We start from the raw sequence: 24214 nt of genomic DNA, 5'->3' as shown, positions 1-24214 counted from the left end.
TCTCTATCTCTCTCTCTCTCTCTCTCTCTCTCTCTCTCTCTCTCTCTCTCTCTCTCTCTCTCTCTCTCGCTACCTACCTACCTATCAATCTATCTATCTATCTATCTATCTCTGTCTGTCTGTCTGCCTATCTATCTATCTATCTATCTATCTATCTATCTATCTATCTATCTATCCATCCATCCATCCATCCATCCATCCATCCATCCATCCATCCATCCATCTATCTATCTATCTACCTACCTACCTATAAATCTATCTCTATCTTTCTATCTATCTATCTATCTATCTATCTATCTATCTATCTATATTATGTCTGTCTGTCTGTTTGTATGTCCATCCATCCACCCACCCGTCCATCCATCCATCCCTCCGTCTGTCCATCTATCCATTCATCTATCTAATTATTTGATAAAACTTTTAAACAATTGTTTCCACTGAAACCATATTTGAATTAATTTATATAAAACTATTTAAAATATTGGATGTTTCGTCAGTGATGTAGACAGCCCAGTAGTAAAGCGCTCGTTTGATGCGCGGTCGGTCTATGATCGATCCCCATCGGTGGGCACATTGAGCTATTTCTCATCCCAACCAGTGCACGACGACTGGCATATCAAAGGCCATAGTATGTGTTATCCTGTCTGTGGGATGGTGCATATAAAAGATCCCTTGCTACTAATGGAGAAGTGTAGCGGCTTTTCTCTCTAAGACAAATTACCAAACGTTTGACATCCAATAACCGATTAATAAATCAACCTGCTTTAGTGATGTCGTTAAACAAAACAAACAAACTTTATATATCATCTTATATCTTATTAGGGCGATATCCGGCTATTTTATATATCCTGCAATTCTATAAAATACGAAAAATAAATGAAAGTAACCGTTTTATTTCACAACTTTACCGTTTTCCAGAGTAGCAAGTCCATGTGTATTGAATGCTTTGTCATCCATAATATATATTCAACAAAACAAAATAGTTCTTAAATAACACCAGTTTATATATCTTATAAGATTTTAACATACCGGTAAGCATGATCTTCAAAATGGTATTTAAAAAATAAATTTAGTTGTAATTTTTTATTATTATTATTTTTTTTTTTGGGGGGGTGGGTGGGGTGGAGGGAGGGTTATGTAATTAAATGTATAATCTTTACATTTCAGAAACAAATTAATAAATATTGCTGGTCATTACGCAACTTTGGCTTTGATATTCTCCCTTTAATGACGATGTGCTCCGTCAATAATCGGAACAACTCGGAAAGCCGGAATTTGTCGAACCTTTCCGATTCATGTTTGCTAAGATGTAAGGGACATAAATAAATGTTACTATTACAACTTTTCTGCTTAGCAATTGTTGACTAATTTAATAGTTTACTATATTACATTATATTTGTTAAGTATGTTAATTTTATTTGAACATAAGTTTCACATCTTTGCGTTATTATGATTAATATTATAAGCGGCACAATTATTTGTAAACAACTTTACAAGACTTGTTTTGATTTTGACACTTCCTCAAATACTGGCAGAAATATTTGGACCAAGTAACAAAGTCAGAGATAAGTCTGTAGAATGGCACTTCATGAATTTTTTTCAAGTTGCAAAACTGGAGATTTTCAAAAAGTGAAGTACGTTGCTTTATTGTTTATCCTATTTTAATAAATATAATTGTTCATTATTTTTTAATGATTGTCGGTCAAGACTCGCTGCACAAGCAGTGCAACGATAGAGGTCATTTCACATTTGAGACTTGGTATCAAAAATAGCAATATCATCCATTTGTATGGCATAACCAGAATAGTTACTTACCGAGTTACTTATTTTTCAGTTGCTTACATGTATTACACTCACCTCATTAACTTAAAGGTGCAGTATCTAACTTAATGAATGTCACAGTTCACTAGTTTTACTTTAATTTTTGATAAATTATTACAAATTAATCAATCTCACATAATCTTTTCATAAATAACTTTGGCTTGAGTCACCTCCATTCCTCCCCTTATTGATATTGATATATAGGGGAAGGCTAACTATAAAATCTCTAGACTAAGGCTATATGTAATGCTTTGGCAATTGTTGACAACCAAATCATGGCAAATGGTCGCAAGCTACTGTGTCTAAAATACAATTTGTTTTTGCTAAATCTGATGCCACAGAGTTTAGTTTGATTATTCTCGAGTCCAGTCATGACATTAAACTTACATATTGTTAACCAGTACCAATGCTACACAAAGAAACCCGATGCCCCTATACGTCACCACAATAAAGTACAGCACAGGTTCATTTTGCATAGGGGCGTCAGATTTTTTTTAATTTTCATGTAGTGTTGGTACTGGTCAACAACATGTAAGTTTAATGTCATGACTAGACTCGGAAATAATCAAACTTAAACTCTGTGGCAGGAAAAAAATTGTATTTTAGCAGTGTTTCTGCCAGAAAGAAATTTTTGGGTATGAAATTGAATATTTACAATGTGCGTGCTGAATGAATAGTGGGTATGGGGGGCCTCCCCAATAAAAAAATTGGGTTAGGTTTAGGCTTAGGGTTAAGAAAAGCATACAGTCATGATAGAGAATCATTAATTTTGTCAAAAGGTCAACTTAAAAAAACACAAATTGGGTATGGCGCCATACCCATTTTACCCTCTGGCAGAAACCCTGTTTAGACATAGTAGCTTGCGACCATTTGGTTGTCGATGATGCCAAAGCATTAATATTACATAGAGTTTTCTCTAGCCTTCCCCTACATATCAATATTAATAAGGCCCTTATATTCTTTTGATACTGATCTGACACGGGATGATGCCCTGTATTTGAGCAATTGGCATCAGCGTTCCTGGCGACCTAAACAGTAGGCCCTAAATGTATAACCCGCTACCAAATACACTGAACCATCTATTACCGTGTGTCACACTGTCGTACCCTCATTTAAATTTAATTATTTTGATAGTGGGTTTAGATACCAATCGTGAGCAATTATTTTCCGGGGGTGGGGGGGGGGGGGGGGGGGGGGGGGGGGCAAAAGTGAAAACGGGACAATGACGATGGCTCACACTTGACAAAAGACCAAACGTACAACACGACAAAACTGAAAGTTACAATATAATTTAAGTGTTTGTTTTATTTTACTGTTATAGTCGTAAATGTGTAATCTTACAAAAATTAGATAAAACTCCTGTTATAATTGATCAAGAATTTGGGCTAGTGCTTTATCTTGGTGGGGTAGTGGTTTTCACAAACCCACTAGCCCTGTGGCTAGTGACTTTTCAAAATATTTGTCATACTCTGATAAGGGGATGGCTGGAGGTGACTCAAGCTAAAATAACTTGTGAGGGGCAGGATTTAACTCCGTCAATTGAGCACTCACCTGAGGTGCTTGCATCGCAGGATTGAACAACCTCAGTGGATCCATTCGACTGACTGGGTTTTTTCTCGTTCCAACAAATTCATCACAACTGGTCAAAGGCTGTGGTATGTACTTTCCTGTCTGCGGGAAAGTGTATATAAAAGATCCCTTGCAGCTGATGGAAAAATGTAGTGGGTTTCCTCTGATAACTATGAGTCAGAATTACCAAATGTATCCAATATCCGATGATTAATTAATCCATGTGCTCTATTAGTGTCATTAAACAAAACAAACTTTTTTTTAATAACTTGTGAATGTTAGTGTTAATGTGCTTGCACCGTCAGCCTGTGTAAACAGTCAATCTCAGTATGACTATCACGCTGTTACAAAACTTATTAAATGAGCAACTCCACAAAATATGGTAAGTTGACTGTTGGCAGCTAGATAGGGCTGTATAGGCGACTAATAAGTTTCATAAAGACAGAAACATTGTTAGCAATATCCTCCTGCAGCCCTTTACATTGCGACCAATTTGGTCGCATATGCAACTATTTTTTTCATTTGGCAACTAAAACATTTTATATGGTCTGCCCCCTGTCGACCAAACCAAAGTTGATATAAACAGATCAGCAATAGTCATGTTAGGGAACGATTCTTGTGAAATAGTCACTGTATACTACCAAATGTTGCCTAGTTAAGCACACAGGCAAAATCCACTTCACCTTCGATTTCGTGGAGATAAAAATCATTACATCGATAATATTATCACCACAAAAACAGACTGCAATCATGTTTTCGCCAAATGATCAAAGTCAAATTTTAACAACTACATTTTTCAGTGTAATAGTTATAAAATGTTTTGTTTTAGACCTTTTGAAACACTTTATTTAAAAGGAAAGTAAGTTTTTAACAAAACATTGCGATCGTATCAACAACTTAAACAAGAAATGAAAAGTCGATCGCATGATTAACATAGACTGGGATCTTGATCAGCCTTTTGTATGCAGCACGCAAAATCATAACAGGGCTCTTCCCGTACATGGTGAGTAAAACACTCACATTTGTGAGTAACTTTTGTTCACAGGTGACTGTTTATTAAAAAGTAGTACTTGGCTAACTGCAGCATTCGAAATAAGCACTTGTCCATTTGTACCTTGGTGGTTGTCCTGTGGACAAGTGAAAATGTTCAATGCAGTTTCATTTTAAACAATCAAAAACATTGTCCTTGTAATTGTCTTGAATAAAACAAACCATTTATTTGGACAAGTGAAAATATTGGTGGACAAGTAGATTTCTAGATGTATTTGTCAAGTGGACTAGTAAAACATTCTGCTTATTTCTATCACTGAACTGGCAATAATATATAAGTACAAAATATTGGACCTAGTAAGCAAATAAATGTTGAACATGCCTATAAAATTATCAGTTATTAATATCTTAGTAATTAATATAACATGATTTTTAAACAAATGTAAAGTGTACAGTGATTGTGAGTCGGACAGCTAATGTCCGTTTGTGTCTTTGGTGCATTAAACAATTACTGTACAAAAGCTAGTATATGCCTTAGACTTCATATTGTGTATAACAACAAATACTGGAGCAACAGCATTAGTATTCAATCAGTGTATTTTTATACTCCTTTTTACTCCAGTATATAAATTTTCTCAAAGTATTTTGGAAAATCACACTAGTGTAAACAATCTTTCTTCCAAAAATACTGTATTAATTATAGCAGACGATAAACATAAGCAAATGTTCATAACTTCAGTTGTGTTTTTTCTTGGTTAATTAGGAAGTGATTGAATACTGGGTTGTCTGGTCTTTTGTTGCAAATTGTTCATTGTGGCATTCAGATCATGTTCTAACCAGGGTATAATGCATATAAACAAAACTTGGATCCATTTCTTTTTTTAAGTGGTCGAATACTGAAGGCATTGCCATATATTTATTATATAAAATTATATCCATGTATTAGGTAAAACTCTAGTGAGTGGACAAAGAGATTTGGCTAGTGAACGTATGTCATTTACTAGCCAGCAGCAAGTGAAGTAAAACTTTTGCATTGAACCCTGCATTGTCAGCATAACATAGCAAATCAGTTAACTATCAGCAAATCCCGAATATATTAAAAGATTTCCAATGTATTACTTGCAATTTTACAACTACGGGTCACTTTTTTCTCCTTTTTCATAGACAAAACTTGATACTTTTTTTTTCAAATCTTATTTGAAATACAGTAAAGTACACTTAGAATGAACACGCTTACAACAAACTACTGCATACAATGAACTAGTTGTAAAGTCTTGGTTTTTTCACACTATATAGTATTAATAAATTTTAATGTATAGAACAAACTACATTGTACATGTATGTATAACAAATTAAATTTTAAAATGAACCAAATATTTTGTCCCAAATAGTGAATTGCAGTGTAAATTAATGTGTATACAATGAACTGGACGTAAATGAAATGTTACTTAAAGGCATACTGTCACAGACCACTGACCTACTAAATGGCCTAACAAAGTATAACTATTACAAATATAAATTAGATTTTTCCCTAAATGTACTTTATTCAAACATCTATGTAACCACCATACTCCACTTACTAATGATATATTGTAAAAATAATTAAATTATGGCAATGGTCCATAATTCAAAAGCTAATATCGCCAAGAGGGTTGACATGGATTTTGCTCCATCATGGTTCAGTTATGGTGATGCGATAGCTAGATTTGGTTTCAAAACATTAATGTAATTATCATTTATTATCAATTTTGAGAGAAATGAGGTCCTTAAATCTGTGACAGTATGCCTTTAAAGCAAAAACTGCAGTGCAGCAAACATGACCACATGGGACAGAACAAATCAAAGAATTTTAGTTTTTACTTAATTAAGGAACAAAGTTATTGAACAATTAATGGCACATATTCACTTTATTTCACTTCACTACATGCTGAGATGACAAGCGACATTATCAAGGCATGCGACATCAAAAGAATAACACTCATTTCCAACTTCGCGGCAGTTACCATGGCTCATCATGACCTCTTTTGTTCATTGTCAAATGTTTTGCAAAGGGTAGCATCAAAAGCACCATTTTTTGTGACAATCAACAAATTTCAAATGATCGAAGCATGATGATATTGTTTAACAAATTATTGTCAAACGAAATGACCATAATAAAAGACATCGTGACAGTTTTGCAAGTTATGAAGCTGCCGCTAAGTAAGCAGACAAAAACAAATTACAATAATAAAAACAAGAAATATGATTAAATGAATTTTTGATTTGAAGTTCTAATTTGCTTTTTTTGTGTGATTATTGTTGACAATAAATTGTGTTAAAATGTGGGTATGCTATTAGGATCTACTCATGCACGTGCCAAGTCTAGGCAAGACCCGAGTCCATCCTCAGGACTCGAATAACCATGTAAGGAAGATCACTCGCAATTAATTATATGTTTTTACGTCATTTTGCCATATATATGTATACTTGCTGCCGGTTACATCATAGTGCTATGAGACATGGAGGGAAAACAAAAGTGGAATGTGTCGAATGCAATTTAATGACTTGATTTGGCATCCATGTTCAGTGCTGGAATTAAGACGCATAGTGCTATTTTACTTTATTCCTTTAGTCTCATTGTCATCTGTGTAAATGTCAGGTACTCGGGTCCAGGTCGAGTTTGACCCTCGAGTACTCGAGTCCAATATTTTGGACATGTGGAGACCCTATATGCTATATGTAAGGTGTTTTAAATGAGAAAAATTCAATACAGCCAAATTTGGAAATAAAACCACTACATGTATAACAAAGTAATTATCATAGGGCTGTTCCAGTTCGTTATTAGAATACTTTACTGTATATAAAATATGTAATTAATGCATAAATTAAAAAGCAGAGGAAAATCATTTTCAAACATGTATTTCAGGTTAATTATCACAGATTTATAACGGCAGATACATCAATGAATTAAATAATATTTTGTATATGGGAGGACTGGCACTATCCAGCATTGCATTTTAGTAAACATTTTAAACTGATTATTACAATTAAGATGTTATATATGGCAGAGACTTAGAATTTACATCCTGGTGTAATACTCAACAGACAATTATAGATGCTCAAGTGATCAAGAACATATATTAATATCACAATTATGTTTCTTTCATACACGTCATGCTGTTCAAGGTTCTTTAATTCAATTTATTTGCACCAATTATTTATGCACACATACACATATACATACACACATGCATACAAACATGCACACACACACACACACACACACACACACACACACACATACATAGACTCATGCATACAGTAACACACAGACATAGTGTTACGTAATAGTGATACACAGACATAGTGATACATACACACTGACACACATACACAGACACAGTGACACATACACACTGACACACATACACAGACACAGTGACACATACACACTGACACAGTGACACACACAGACATAGTGATACACACACAGTGACACAAACACACAGTGACACACATACATACACACAGTGACACACACAATGACACACATACACACAGTGACACACACTATATATATATTTTATAATACTCATAGAATACATGTATGTCTCAGAGGTCTTAATTCTGCATCCAGGTCAGGTCAGATCATAGGGTTTTACATGCACATTCAGAGGAAGCTGTTGTAGTGCACACCTGTCATGGGCACAGATGCTGGCCTTGGTCGGCTCCTCTGCCCAGGACAGGAAAGGGGTTGGGGTGGGTGGGAGTGGGGACCGCCCACACTCACCTCCATGTTGTTGTATTTTAAGCAGGCCATATGTTTTCTTAGCAGGCCATATTTCATTTGGCAGGCCACATTTTACTTCCTATTTCAAGCCCTGTATGCAAATGATGCAAATATATGTGTATGTAGTTTCATTAATATGGTTCTTGACTGTGGTAACCTGATATCATAATTGACCATTCTCCACTTTGATGCCTGAAGATTTTCAGATAATTTTATTTTTATTATTTTCTACTAGTAAATCAAATTGTTTGGTTGTAAATTATCATATACACACATGTACCTCTATCATAATGTGGTTGAATATACAATATATATCGAGGTTCAAAATTAATTTTAATTTAAGTGATAAGCAATTCTAGAAATCAGTTTAAAAAGTAAACTCCTAAGTAAACTTGTAATGTAACTAACGTACATTAATTCGGATGACTTGAGACAAGTGTGGATATAATCATAAGCTTCATATTGTCACTGCTAAAAATCAAGAATTCTCGATTTATTGATCTGGAATATTGTAAAAAAGAAATAAGATGGAAAGGAAAAACTTGTTGAGAAGTTAATTATCAGAAAACACATTGTGCATTTTGAGTGACATTAGCTGCCTGCCTCCAGTCAGTTTGGAGCCTTGGTGTTTACATTTCAAAGCAAAAAGTCAGTAAATATTTTTTGCTGAAATTAAGTCACCATTATTGAACTTTGAGACTGCATCTTGCTGTTCACTGCCTAGGTACTAGGTAAACAGACGTCGCTATTTAAAGGGGAGCTATCACTCTCACTTCCTTCACTCAGGGAGAGTACTTGTACTTTTTAGCTTCCCTAGGCTTAATTAGCATGTGAATTTAAATATGGTGTCAGTATGCATAATGGAAATACAGTGAAACTCCTCTAAACTGACACCCTCAGGACCAAGTAAACAGTCCGGTTTTAAGAGGTATCTAGTTTACAGAGATTCTCTTCTGCACAGATATGAAAAAGGGACCATGAAAATGTCCGGGTTTTTTTTTTTAGTGAAATCCGGTTACAGAGGGTCCGGTTTTGAGAGGTTTCACTGTATCTTAAATGGCTCCCCATAATCTAAGTTAGGGGAGCAATTAAGTACTCCTCTCAATTTTTTTTCACATCAAATTCTGAATAGAAGCACCTGTTTTTCTTAAACAGCCTTCTACTATAGCTTTCACAAATAATGAACACCCTATATTTTGTAACCCACTCGTCGGCCCCTTTGGTGTGTACCTAAAGTATGCACGGGCCCACTAATTTCTACTGAGTGCATTAATTCATTGTGCCCTGCAGCCCCATTTAATAACCACAGACTAATGTTTCTTAGTTTAATGGAATTGCCACAGAATTGCTTAAAGTTGTAGTCTCAAATCTATTTTTATTATTTAACCATTTAGAATAAAGCATAGATTTGAATTAATTTTCTTACTATTGTACACCACTCTTAAATATAGCTGCATGCACCTATAGGCTGAAGTACAGGTAATTTTCTGAATGCAAGGGCTATATATTTCAGGTTTCTGGTGGAAGAACGAGAAGTGGAAGTCAACTGTCGAGATAAGTGGGACAGTACTCCTTTGTACGTATCATTAAAACTGCAATCTCACCACTCAGTGCGATAATACTGTTTATGTAGAGATTTGGTATAACTATAGTTAATGGCATTGGATATCAGCTTTATCCTATGAAGGTAAGAATGGGAAACACTGTGAGGCTTGCTGAGTGGAATTTTCATTCTTCCCTAACAGGATAAAGCCGATATCCTTCATCATTAACTACTATGATCCTGTAATCTATCAAAAATTAAGAGGGTAAACTATTATTTCTGTTATTTCAGCTACATGTACATTGTACGACGACCTAAGTCAAATGGACTAATTAAGTGAAATGAATAATTTTGTAATGCATGTACATGGCAGCAAATGACAACCTGCTAGTATCTGTTTATAACTGCTTTAATTGGTCATTATAATTGGTCAGTAGAAAGTGGTTGCAGTAAAAAATTAACATTAAAACCAGCAAACATGCAAGTATTTATAATAAACTTGTATCGTTGAGTCAAGACACCATTGACCAGGGTGCAGGACATAGCCCAGTGGTAAAGCATTCACTTTGATGCGCAGTCGGTCTAGGATCAATCCCCGTCGGTGGACCCATTGGGCTAATTCTCGTTACAGCCAGTGCTCCACAACTATTGTAACAAAGTAACAGTGTGTACTATCCTGTCTATGAAATGGTGCATATAAAAGATTCCTTGCTGCTAATCGAAAAATAGTAGCCCATGAAGTGGTGACAGCAGGTTACCTTTCTCAATACATGTATCTGTGTGGTCCTTAACCTTATGTCTGATGCCATATAACGGTAAATAAAATGTGTTGAGTGCGTCGTTAAATAAAACATTTCCTTCCTTCCTTCCATTGACCAGTCACTGCAGGATCCTTTGAGGCTGTTTGACAATTACATAACACTCTAGTGGGAAGGGGATCACAGTATGCATTATGAAATGTTATGGGGAGGAAGAGAGGTGCTTGTTAAGAGTTAAGTGACAGACCCTGCTTTTAAAGACTACGATGTATTGTTTACTATTAGAGCTGTTTTTGATCATTGATATCACACATTAATTACACTTTATTCTTTATATTATCCATTTCCATATTCATCCTTGTGTTTCTAATATCACGAAATGCATCTTTGTTGTTTTTAAAAATGCATGTACCTCTGAGAAGTAACAGTTGGAGAGACAAGATCTAGTCTACTTTTTGAGGGTATTTCCCATTTCATAATAGGAAATGGTTTATTTAACGATGCACTCAGCACATTTTATTTACAGTTATATGGCGTCGGACATATGGTTAAGGACCACACAGATATTGAGGGAGGAAACCTGCTGTCGCCACTTCATGGGCTACTCTTTTCGATTAGCAGCAGGGGATCTTTTATATGCACCATCCCATAGACAGGATAGCACATACCACAGCCTTTGATGTACCAGTCTTGGCATTACAAGGGATGTGGGCAAGGGGTAAACGATTACAATGTGTAGTGGTAGATTAAACAAACAATTTTCATGTGCGTAATGCATATATCTAAGGAGAATTGAAATAACGACACTTAATAATACATGTACAGTACAGGGCTTCTAGATTATGGTAGCCCCACTCTCATGGCTAGTGATATTCAGTGTTGGGCTAGTAAATAACTACTATTGGCATGCCCGACGGCTAGTGAAAAACAGTTGTCAGATGTTGCAGTTAAGTCTATTTTGTAAATATGAATATCCTGCCCTCACCCCAAACCTCCAATGTTAGTATTTTTAAGCTCTATCTCCCACTTTAGGTGACATCTGATTTATTAATTACTACTATTTAGTAAAATTGTATTAAAGTAGGGCTAGTGAATTTTTAATCGTGACTAGTAAAGTTTTAAATCACTGATCCCATGACTAGTGGATTTTTATAAAGATTCTAGAAGCCCTGATGTATAATAATGTATGTTTCATTGCTGTGTTTTTTCTTCCAGATATTATGCATGTCTGTGTGGCCATAAAGATGTTGTACAGTTTCTCCTGGAACATGGTTTGTACAGACAGTGTTATAAATCTGTGTATTACTCATACTGTCTCCAATAAATGATTTTAATAAATGTTTGTATTTTCCCCACGTTATCTTTATAGCCTGGGTCATAACAATACCTTGAAAACTGTTATAGCACACCACTGATGTCATAAATCAAACCTTGTGCCAATCATCGTTTTTGAAATTGACATCATTCCATGTCATTATAACACCGATTGTGATTACAATCATAGTTGACATTGGTTCAAAGTCATAGTTTGTGGATAATAAATAAATTATATAACATTCATTGGAATGCCGTATTAAATTTATGAAACTTAATTGTCTGAGAATTGTTTTACACCCTCACTTGCGCTCGTGGAATAAAATAATTCCCAAACTCATTTCATAAATTCCGTATAGCACTCCTGCTCATGCAGTAATCGACCTGTATTTCATGTACAGTCCAACATGTAATAACCATTACAAAATTCATTTGCAGGAGTTATTTTCCAAGCCTGAAAAGTTGGGGTATTTTGATTATGGAAAACAATGGGGGGAGGGGGGGGGGGGGGAGGGGCATAATTTAATGCAATCCTAGATTGGCTATTATCAAAACATTGTAATTTGATTAAATTGATCTTTGAATATCCTGAAAAAGGACCCAAGGCTGGAAAGAGGGCCTACTAAAAGCAGTCCATTTTTAGACATATCAGGTGAAATAGAAATTCACCTGCTACCCCTCCCCCGCACCCGAAAAAAATAATATTGCATGTGATATTTAAGAGACGGATATTATATACATGATTATTTCATCTGCTATTTATCTTATGATTCTGTAAAACAGGTGTTCATAAAAAAACATTCCTTTCCATTGTTACTACCGTAATAAAAATGAAACCTGCCCATGATTTGTAACTCAATATTGTTTTAACTTGTCATTATCTAATAATGCGTTTAATCTTTGTAGGAGCCAAATGTGAGGCGAATACGTTTGATGGGGAACGTTGTCTGTATGGTGCGCTGACCGACGAAATCAAGAAAATGCTCAAGAGCTTCTGCGTCATCTCATCAAGAACACTGAGGAGAAGTCTATATGAGGAATTTCTACGAAAGTAAGCAGTAAGAGCAACACATAACAATGATAGCAAATTCAGTTAAACTTGATTTTCATATTATAAAATATGACAGTTTCGACTCATTGTTGTGGGTATGAGACGGAGCCCAGTGGAACAGCGCTCGCTCGATGCGCGGTCGGTGTGGGATCGATCCCAGTCGGTGGGCCCATTGGGCTATTTCTCATTCCAGCCAGTGCACCACAACTGGTATATCAAAGGCCGTGGCATGTACTACCCTGTCTGTGGGATAGTGCATATAAAAGATTCCTTGCTGCTAATCGAAAAGAGTAGCCCATGAAGTGGCGACAGCGGGTTTCATCTCTCAATATCTGTGTGGTCCTTAACCATATGTCTGACGCCATATAACCGTAAATAAAATGTGTTGAGTGCGTCGTTAAATAACACATTTCTTTCTTTGTTGTGGGTATGTGTTAATATCTGCCCAGGGTAGGAGTTAAATGTCGGTGAGAGGGAAGTTTATGTTTTAGCCGTATATACTGCCTAATAAGTACAAACAGAAAAGTATGATACAGCTGGAGCACAGTATTTTACACGAACCACAATTGATTATTTTCGCATGTTAGTAATACAACTTACATTCACCTGAACCACAAATCAGTTACGTGATGAACTGTTACACATTTGCCAAGAATTAAAGAAACGGATTTGCTCTAATTTAAAAATAATAATTTAATTATATTTAAACTTACTTTATCAGCTGGAAATACTGTCAAGTTTGAGGTAATTGGTTAGTTTATGCAAATATACATGTAGTTCATCTGGCCAAACAATTGGTTACCAAGTTAAAATCATGTAATTCAAGTTCCGTTCTTATAAAACTTTTAGAGTCTGGACTCAAGACTAATAGAGTCTGAGACTTTAACATCATGGCAACGCCATACAAATTGTATTCGTTAATGTCGTTAAAAATTTAATCTGGACTCTAAATGTTTTATAAGCACAGGTCCTCACATTTTGAAATATTTCCCCCCCTGTAATACTGTACAACTGATTACCAGTATGCAAAGTACTGGTTCCTTTTCAGATAATTCTTACATCTCGGCTCATCAGCGAATAGAGATTTTTAAGGGCGGGAAATATTGTGAGTTAGTTTACAGTTGTGATTTGAAAATTATGGCTGAAAGTAAAACTGATCAGTATGTAAGTCAACCAATTGTCATGTACAGATACCATGCACATCTAAACAGAGTCTTTTAAACAAGTTACTGACACAACATCATGCCAAAATTTGTGTGGTTTTTTTTTTTTGCAATATAAAGCTCTGAAACCAAAAATGAAAGCTTTTGTTATGTTTACATTATATTTTTACGTGTTGCAGAATGCTACAGAGTGCAGACGATGCCGATGTGACGTTCTCAGTCCACGGAGAGAGGTTCCCCGTCCACCGGTGTGTTCTGTGTGCACGCAGTACGTACTTCACCGAGCTGTTCAAAACACGATGGAAGGACCGCAGTGATATAGACTTGAAACACGAACTGGTACATGACATTCCTTGCATCTTTTTTTGGTTAAATATCATTCATCATGAAGTACATGTATATAAACAACATTTGCTACATTTTATTGTATACATTATTTTTATCATATACCATAAATCATGAAATAATTCAGAATTTCTATATACAAAAACAATTATTTGAGTAGAAATAAATGTCTAAAAATGGTTGCTAACTTGCTTGGTGCATTCTGTTTTTGTATTTGTTTTGTGGGTATTCAGGAATAATTGCTGCTTTTCAGACTTGGAGTAGCCTATGTGGGACAAACAGATTTCCACTCCTCCCTCCCTCTCTCTCTCTCTCTCTCTCTCTCTCTCCCTCTCTCTCTCTCTCTCTCTCTCTCTCTCTCTCTCTCTCTCTCTCTCTCTCTCTCTCTCTCTCTCTCTCTCTCTCTCTCTCTCTCTCTCTCTCTCTCTCTCTCTCTCTCTCAATCTCTCTCTCTCTCTCTCTCTCTCTCTCTCTCTCTCTCTCTCTCAATCTCTCTCTCTCTCTCTCTCTCTCTCTCTCTCTCTCTCTCTCTCTCTCTCAATCTCTCTCTCAATCTCTCTCTCTCTCTCTCTCAATCTCTCTCTCTCTCTCTCTCTCTCTCTCTCTCTCTCTCTCTCTCTCTCTCTCTCTCTCTCTCTCTCTCTCTCTCTCTCTCTCTTAATCTCTCTCTAATGCTTCTCTCACACATATTTGTACACACACAAACACAGCCAAGTGTCAAAATAATCATGTTACATGGAAAATTGTTGCAGCTTGCTGACGTGTCATTAAACATAAATTTGTTTCCTTCTCTGTTTCAGATTTATCCCTGGGCCTTTCAAGCTGTATTACAGTATCTATACACTGGTAAGAATTGTGATATCATTGGAAAAGTATTATAGGTCTGTGTCTTTCCCTAAGTCAGTAGTTTGCCATATGCTGTATAAAACTTCCCTAATAACTAAAAAAAGCCTACACAGGATTAGTTTTAAAATCATTGAGCAATCCATTGCTGCATAGCAATAAAATAAAACATATACATGTAAGTGGTACAAAATGTATATTGACTAATTGTTGAGAAGTATAGATTTCAAGTTTCAACCACGGCAATTAACCACAGCAATTGGCAATGCCTTGGAGATTGCTGTGGACCTTTCAAATGTAACTGTGTTTTTTTAATATGTGTGATACTGACAAATTAAGCTCCTCTCTTACACATTAACTGTAAACCTTTTTTTACCATGGATATTTTTTAATTCCCAGGGTTCAGTTTTCTAGCCAGCAGATAATTATTTCTTTAAGCTTAACCTTAAGTTGCAGAGCACTTTTGAGTCATATATCTTTATGTTTAAGAACATGTCTGATTTCAGGTCATCTAGAGTGTCATGTGGACATGATAGATGATTGTATTCGAGTTGCCAAACAGTGCCAGCTGCTCACCTTGATGAATCAAATAGAAGAAAAACTCAAAAAGAAGTTCTCGTTAGGTGAGTAATGGAGGTGAATTTTTGGGGGTGTGAGATACATTAGAAGAGAGGTTGGAGTGGTGCAAACAAACCCCCTTTTCACTTTTTCACAGACAGGACAACACCTTTAGAGAGGTTACCAGGGTAATGGATAGTGGAAGAGAAGTCATTGTAGTGTCGTTTTAATCACCATTTAACTGTGCACTTTTTCTGGATTGGAACTGGTACATAGAGACATGAACCCAGTACCAGGCATTAAAAGCAAAAACAATTCTCATTAGGCTGCAGTGCCCCATGTAATCCTGGCATCATTGTTGTAATGCTGTCCCAACCAGTGACTTGTCTATGGGAAGGTGAATATAAAATATCCTTTGCTAATGGAAAAATAAGAGCCATAGTGTTAAGTCAATTTCATAAATGAAACCTTATATATTATTTCCTGTTTTATTTGTATTGCAAAAATGTGTTTAAATTACATAATAAAAATAATAGGTTTTTTTCGGGAGGTGCATAATTTTAGTTGGAAAGTAACATGCAACAAAAAAACACCCCTAAAAACCAAACAATCTTCAGTACTTTGCTCAATATTTATTATCATTGCTTATTATACATCAGGCATCGAAATAAGCATTGTGTCTGGTAACCCATTTACAGGTTACCACAAAATATAGCCTGGTAACCTATAGGTTACTACAACTATATGATAGTTAGAATTGAATTCCTGTTACTACTACTTTTTAACGCCATTACATGTGTGCCAGATGATTATTTTAGTATGCATGCATTTATGAACGTTCTGAAATTGTATCGGTGCGCGCGAACATCGGTACGAGAAACGAAATCCGGAAGTAAATTTATCTAGTGGAAGCTGCTTAAATGCGGAATGACTATAATTGCTTGCAATTGTACAAGTGCGCGCGATGCAATTCCTTACAAGAAAATGAAATGCGGAAGTCCGGAATACATTACCTGGTTTAGTAAGTTTACTTTCGGAAACGAAACTACCGTTCGTTGAAAATTTTGTCGAGAACGAAACACCGTTCTCGACTTTTCTCACATGTGGTAACCTCCCGGTAACCTGAACGACCATTCTCGACTTATTTCGATGCCTGTACATTCCACAATATATCTGCTGGTTCTGATTCATGATCGATACATGTTTTATTTCAGAATCTCAAAAGCCTGGTGTTAGCATTACGACATTAATGATTGAGCCAGAAGAGAATCTGTTTGATCTACAGATGGATCTTGGTCAGCTGGCTGACTTGGCCTTGCCGTCTGAACTCAACACATGGGTAATGTATTCTTCTGTTACCCATCAGGCAGAGAAATGCTGGGTGGGAGTGGGGAAGATACCAGTAAATTCGCTGATGTTGAAATAGAGATCTTGGGCCCAAAAACAAGTGTGTTGTTGAACCACAAACCTAGTTCACTACTATTCATCAGACAGTCATAAATTAATTGATGATGTTCTTCACTCGCCAAAGGATAATATTAGTTTGCTTGGGTAAGATAAACATTATTGTTTCATAGGTCGCAGAGTATTTTCAGTAATAATGCTTTTTAAAGCTATCACACAGATACATCAAATAGGACAACAGTGCAAACCAAGGGAGACTAATCTAGCATGCCTAGGATGAGATGGATTAACTCTAATGCAGAATCTGTTGATTTAACCCTAAATGTTTTGATTTCTAATTGAGATCTGTTAATTTTAATTGCAAATAAATTAATTGTAACTCAGAGTTTGTTGATTTTTAATTATATGTTCATCTGAACCCTAGATCTATTGATTTTAACTGTAGATCTCTTTATTTTAACCATACACATAGTTCTCTTGACATTTAACCTTAGATCTGATGACTTTAAAGCAGCTTCTCTCTTTAAACACTTTGTGCCATATTTTTACAAAAATATAGTTCCTAACTTGAAATTTTGTTCTGTGTGCATTCAGATGTGCCATTGTTAAAAGTTGTTTTTGTTTTAATGACACCACTAGAGTACATGATTTATTAATCATTGACTATCATATGTCAAACATTTGGTACTTTTGACATATTATAGTCATAGAGAAGAAAGCTGCTACATTTTTCCAATTGTAGCAAGTGATTTGTTTTTTATATGTACCATCCCACAGACAGGATAGCACTTACCAGTCATTTTGCACTGGCTAGGACAGGACATAGCCCAATGGGTCCACCAGTGGGCTATGTCCTGCACTGATGGGCTGTTGTATGCAGAAGCTATAGAAAGTTGGGGTGTTTTTAATAGGCTTTTTTTTTTTTTCTTTCTTTTTTTCTTTTCTTTTCTTTTCTTTTTTTGTTGTCTTCTTAAAAAAGAGAGTAAAAGTGGCAGTCCTCTAAGAGATAATGAATGAATGAATGTTTAACGACACCCCAGCATGAAAATACATCGGCTATTGGGTGTCAAACTATGGTAATGCAAATAAATAAAGTGATGATCAACATCAATATAAAAATTCAAAACTTAAACAAAAACAGTGTAAAGAACTGTGCAAAAAGACAAATATCACAGAATTTTACGGATACTGAATCTTACTCAAAACTTCAATTTTGTGCTGTATTGGCCATTCTCAAAGAGAATGTTACACCCCTGCACCACGGTGAGGTTACAGCACACGCAGGGGTCTAAGAGATAAAGTGAGAACTATATCATGGTTAAGACCAGCTCACTTTTTATAAACATAAATACTAATTGGCAGATTCATAATCGTCTTGACTGTTATGGCTTTAGTTACACACATTTTAACTTTTGTAATGTCTAGGTATGTTACTGATATTAGATTATCACATATTTATCATCAAATCATAAAAAATAGGGCTTACAGTTTGATTAAACTGCATATAAACACATTGTTTAGGGTCTGTTTGAACACAACTTGGGTTAGGGTATCATTTAAAATTGCATTTTGTCTCATTCCTGTATGTATGTGTGTGTGTATGTATGTATGTATATATATATATATATATGAAAGATAGAAAAAAAACCTTGTGAGAAACCATTGCGAGATGCATGCATCCTAGATGATAATACATCCATATGTTTGTTCAGAGAAGGGAGATAACTTGTTATTTTTTAAGAGCTCACTGTTTGGACTGAATAGGAATTGACATTAACTAACATTGATCTGAAATATGTAATTTTGTTTTATTTCAGGTCAGCGGAGAACTGCCATTTGAGCCAGAAAACAACCCTTTATTTCCTGATCTCTACTTCTCTGTGCATGGCCATGTCTTCATGTGTCATCAGGTATAATTTAACTGATTTTATTGAGGCTGTCCTAGAAATAATAGCACACGAGTGGGGAGGTTAGGAATTGATAACCATTACATGTTGGGTGTGTTTTTTGTGTTTTTTTTGTCATTAATGGAATTTTAATGGTCATTGTAAAAATAAACACTGCTTTTGTTGTGCTAGAATTATAAACACTTTATTGAGTAAAACTGATATCACATGTTTTATCTGTTACTAGTCATTCTCTATAGATTAAACAAATCCAAAAACATATCTGCTAGTAATTAACATAAATTGCAGGGTTTCTAGATTTTTTTTAATAATCCACTAGCTATGGAATCAGTGATTTAAAAAATTTACCAGCCAGGATTAAAAATTCACTAGCTCTACTTTACTTTAAGTTAATACAATTTTACTAAATGATAGTAATAATCAGACATGTCACCTAAAGAGGGAGATAGAGCTTAAAAACACTAACATTGGGGGTTGGGGTTGGGGTGGGGTCAGGATATTCATATTTACAAAATAGACTTGATTGCAACATTTGACCCAAAAAAATTCACTAGCCATCAGGCATGGCAATACATGTAGTAGTTACGAGTGTGGCTACCATAATCTAGAAGCCTTGAAGTGGTTGGAATATTCTATGGGCATGTTGAAATAATATGTGTGGAATCAATTTATTTGTAGTTATATGTATATATATCATAAATAAATATAAACATATCGACACATGGAATTTGCAGCCACAATAATAATTCTTGTTTAATGAAAATATGACCTGATAAACATCTTAGACAATAAAGAATTTTTAAACATTATTTTTCATTTGTCAGGTATTTTTCTGTGGGAGGAGCGATTACTTCAAAGTTCTCCTAAACGATCATTTCGGCGAGACGACCGTGTATGGTAATATTCCGGTGATCAAGCTTCACGATGTGTCTCCGAGCATCTTCATCCGAATCCTCTACTATGTCTATCAGGACAGCTGCGAAGTAGGTGTCATCTTGTACTGCCGTAGATTGCAGTCATGTAAATTATGAGTGCACATGTACATGTGTAGGTGTTAGTCTGTTTTCTTGATGTAATTAGTTCACTAGACAATTGATGTGACAATGAAATAAATAAAGGATACTCCCCAAGTGTCTTGTGATATCATAATTTATCAGCATGAGTTGATAAAAATACGAAATCCGAGGATTTTTATACTTTTGTCAATGAGTGCTGATAAATTATGCTATCACAAGACATGGGGGGGGGGGGGGGGGGGGGGGGGTGGGGTATTCTTTTTATCATCCATTATCATTCTTTTCATTTGCTACAATTGTAAACAGTGTCAGTAATATGGGTTGAATGTCACTATATTTGGCAGCAGTAGACACGTTAACTAGCAGAACGACGGTCACTAATGATAGGTATAGCACTGAAACATACACAGTGACATAACAATATAATCTCTTGTGATTAAAATTTGACCAATCATGATTATAAGAAGATATCGCAAATTATAGTGCCTAGCGATATCTCCTACAAAAGCCTTTAATGGACGATAATATTTGTTCATCTATAAAAGAAATTGAACATATGTATCTAATTGTTACAGCTGAGATGACAGTATACCAGATAGCATTATATACACTCAGAAAGTATAGAGGTTTATTAAATGTGTTTGCATTTTGCATTAGGAAATGTTATATGATGCAGGGAAGAAATTATACAATTTAAAATGTGTTTCAAGTTCTAGGCTAAGTGGGAAAAAAAGTGTCCTCAAATAGGTACATGTACACTGTGAAAAATGGTGTACTCAGAACTGGCAACCCCTAGCCACAAGTGAGAGTAGCATTCATGACAAGCTGAGCGTAGCAAATGATATTTAGCATGGCTGAATGTCATAAACAGCAGCAAAAGAAAACACCAAATAACTACATCATAATAACCGCAAAAGACTGGGACATGCTATTTTTAGCATAGATAACGCTTGTCGTCAGTTAAGGGACATACCCGAAATGTAACGAAAGTTCTCAAATAAGTCGGGCGATTTGAACAAGATTATGAATAACTAGAATTTTGTTTTTATAACAGGATCGAAGTGCAATAAACCCAAAATTAACTGTTGTGTGATGATGTGATCAATACTAAATTTGAATGCTTATAATACTTATTTCAAGTTAAAATTAAAATTACTCTATTCCTAACTGGCATACGTTCACATGAAATTTTCTATATTCACGGCATGCAAGTGTAACACAACTAAAGAACAGTTCTTTGAAGGTTTTATAGTATGCAACACTGGGGTCGGCCTACAGTAAAACTACATGTCCGTTATTGAATACATCTTACTATAACTGTTTTACAATGGCTCTTAATCCGCAAATTATACTTTTATATGGTGGAATAAAAAATGAAAAAAAAGGAATTCAGTTTTTAGTTACTGTATTCCAAGATTATGTCCAATTTTAGTATAATTGCCAGAAATCGCCCACTTTTTAACTGTACTCTGTAGACCTATAATTTGTGATAAAGATGAAACGTATATGCTTGGCAAATAAAACATAATTCGTTGGTAGAAACTTTGGCCAAATACACTAATCATCCAGTTATGTTTATCTATTGCTAAAGTTATTACTGGTTTTCATTAGCGTATCATACTGGATTTTTTTCAACTGAGCGTAGCAATTTGGGCATGAGCGTAGCAGCGTAGCAAACGTCGACTAAGCGTAGCAAACTACGCCCAAAGCGTAGCATTTGGCAGCTCTGTGTACTAATTTTTTAGTACATTATGTACGCGTTACACCCATTTGTGATATACTCTTCGTGCCAGGACTTGTCATAAAGAGTTGTTTCATCTGTTTGTGCTTAAAATATACATTTTTAGGGTTCTACTAAAACTAAGATGACAGATGTTTGGTGGAACAAGGCTACTCAAAGATGCTTTCTTTTGTATCCTAAACTAGCATCCTAAAGCCTATCTCTCTGTTGGTTACAGACTCAGGTGGATCCAGGGGGACCAGGGCACTCGCCCACCATAGGGGAGAGATGTAGCTCAGTGGTAAAGCACAGTCGGTTTGGGATCAATCCCTGTCAGTGGGCCCATTGGGCTATTTCCTGCTCCAGCTAGTGCATCACGACTGGTACATCAAAGGCTGTGGTATGTGCTATCCTGTCTATGGGATGGTGCATATAAAAGATCCCTTGCTGCTAATCGAAAAGAGTAGCCCATGAAGTGGTGACAGTGGGTTTCCTCCCTCAAAGTCAGAGGTTGTGCCCACGACAGGCATGCTTGAACAGTTCTCTGATGAAAGCATGCCAAAAATTACCCACACCCACAGTAAACACCTGTAACCGAAAAACAATAAAATAAATATTATTTACTTAACAAGTGGGTCCAGTTCTGTATATAACACACTATATGTTATTAATATCTAATGCCGAATTAATTTGCCAAAGTAAGTTTTTAAATATTTTTCCCTTAACCACCCTCCCACCCCAAACTTCTTCTTTTTTTTGATGGGCCACTGATTTACTTAAAAGGTGAGGGTATGGCATTTATATCGATGGTTTATATCTATGGTGCATGTAGTAAGGTAAACCACATATATATTACAATTTTCATATCATGTTGGTCTTTATTTTGCAGCTCACAACAGATAACGTGTATGATGTTCTCTGTGCCGCTGATTTGTACCTCCTGCCAGGACTGAAGAGACTGTGCGCCAACTACATGACCAAGTTTCTTGATGCTGAAAATGTTGTTTCAATCCTCAGAACGTCCAGGTTATTCACACTGCCCCGGCTAGAGTCGCAGTGTGCAGAGTACATAGCTAACAACTTGGAGAAGGTGAGCATTGAACAAGGACTTAGTGGAAAGAAAACAAAATGTTTTGTGTTGTTTAATCTGACACCCTTTGAAATAATGTTATGAGCTGCAACCCCACCCAGTTTCAAATGGCTTAGTTGATAGTTATTTTAAAACTTTTTTTTTTCCTTCTTTTTCTTACCCATTGGGGATAACATCATGCATTATTTTGATAACACATAGTTGTTTACATATGCACGTGTGTTACAGATTTCAAGACATACAACTGGCTGATCCTAGGTGCTGACCAGGTCACCAGTGCCATATGTCCAATAAAAAAACAACGCTGTGGAAATCTATTACACTGTGATGTATAGTTAAACTGACAATCACGTGTCTTTGATACGTAAGTCAGCTACAAGTGCAAGTATTAGTCGAAAAAGATGTTAAAATTTGCTTAAAACCTTGTTTTTGAGGATATGTAAGAAATAGAATAATACATTCGTGTTTGTTAGATACCATTTATCTCACAACTCGTTTAAAACTGTATCACATTCATTTTTGCTCATTAGATACATTTTAAAACAACTCGTGAGATAAATGGTATTTAACGGCCACTCATGTATTATTCTCTACATCATAGTCAAAAACAGAAAAAGGAGTAATACATAGTATTGTTGATGCATAAAAATTTCTTTTCTAATCATTTCAGTTTTCAAGTCTTACAAGATTGTCCATACATACATACAGCAGCGTTTTCAGATTTGTAAAAATTGTTTTTCAAATATATTTTGAATTCAGTTAAAGGTTTTCAGTGTTTTGGGGCTTTTAGTTTTAAAACCAGGTTAAAAATATATGTAAGGAATATCTATAGCTGTTGCATGATAAATGAAGATTAAATAAAACACTTTCTTAAATACATTTGGTCTATTATTATTCTTTACTAGGTTATTGAACAAGAAGAATTTGCAGACCTTGTTCGTGAGGATGCCTCCAATCTGAAAGAGCGAGAAGAAGCGGACACAATCGACATCATTGATGAAGTCCGCTTCTACATCACGAACTTCATACAGACGTTCAGTGACATGGAGGAGGCCAATGACCGGTTGAAGGTCATTGATGACTTACTGGAAGAACTTGACTTAGAAGGATAAAGTCAGGATCATTGATGACTTACTGGAAGAACTTGACTTTGAACGATAAAGTCAAGGCCATTAACGACCTGAAAGAACTTAACTTTTAATAATGAATTCAGTGTCATTAATAACCCACTGTAAAAAAAAATTTGACATTGATAATGTACAGGAAGAACATGACCTTCAAAGGTTAAGTCAAGGTCATTAGTGATTTTGCTTGAAGAACTTGACTTTCATGGATAAATTAATCAAAATCGTT

At 35.5% G+C, this 24214-nt stretch overlaps 1 protein-coding gene across 1 annotated transcript; it reads left to right on the top strand.

Annotated features, from left to right (window-relative positions):
• Positions 1 to 1443: 1443 nt before the first annotated feature.
• Positions 1444 to 24214, top strand: LOC121390180 (ankyrin repeat and BTB/POZ domain-containing protein 1-like). The gene is made up of 12 exons (XM_041521934.1): positions 1444 to 1634; positions 9663 to 9725; positions 11666 to 11721; positions 12671 to 12815; positions 14158 to 14317; positions 15124 to 15169; positions 15673 to 15789; positions 16939 to 17063; positions 18946 to 19038; positions 19860 to 20018; positions 22661 to 22861; positions 23767 to 24214. Exons 1-12 carry the CDS (start codon positions 1579 to 1581, stop codon positions 23971 to 23973), a joined length of 1428 nt encoding a protein of 475 aa, XP_041377868.1. The 5' UTR covers positions 1444 to 1578; the 3' UTR covers positions 23974 to 24214.

The sequence above is a fragment of the Gigantopelta aegis genome, chromosome 3 (genome assembly GCF_016097555.1).
Source record: "Gigantopelta aegis isolate Gae_Host chromosome 3, Gae_host_genome, whole genome shotgun sequence".
Classification (NCBI taxonomy): domain Eukaryota; kingdom Metazoa; phylum Mollusca; class Gastropoda; order Neomphalida; family Peltospiridae; genus Gigantopelta; species Gigantopelta aegis.
The sequence above is the reverse complement of the archived record's forward strand: the minus strand, read 5'-3'. Positions and strand labels throughout refer to the sequence as shown.

Bases quoted from the DNA above. Each gene is read 5' to 3' on its own strand.
- LOC121390180 (XM_041521934.1), top strand. From the start codon at position 1,579: ATGGCACTTCATGAATTTTTTTCAAGTTGCAAAACTGGAGATTTTCAA. The intron at 1,635-9,662 runs GTACGTTGCTTT...TATATATTTCAG, and splicing joins GGAGATTTTCAAAAAGTGAA to GTTTCTGGTGGAAGAACGAG. The intron at 14,318-15,123 runs GTACATGACATT...TCTCTGTTTCAG, and splicing joins TAGACTTGAAACACGAACTG to ATTTATCCCTGGGCCTTTCA.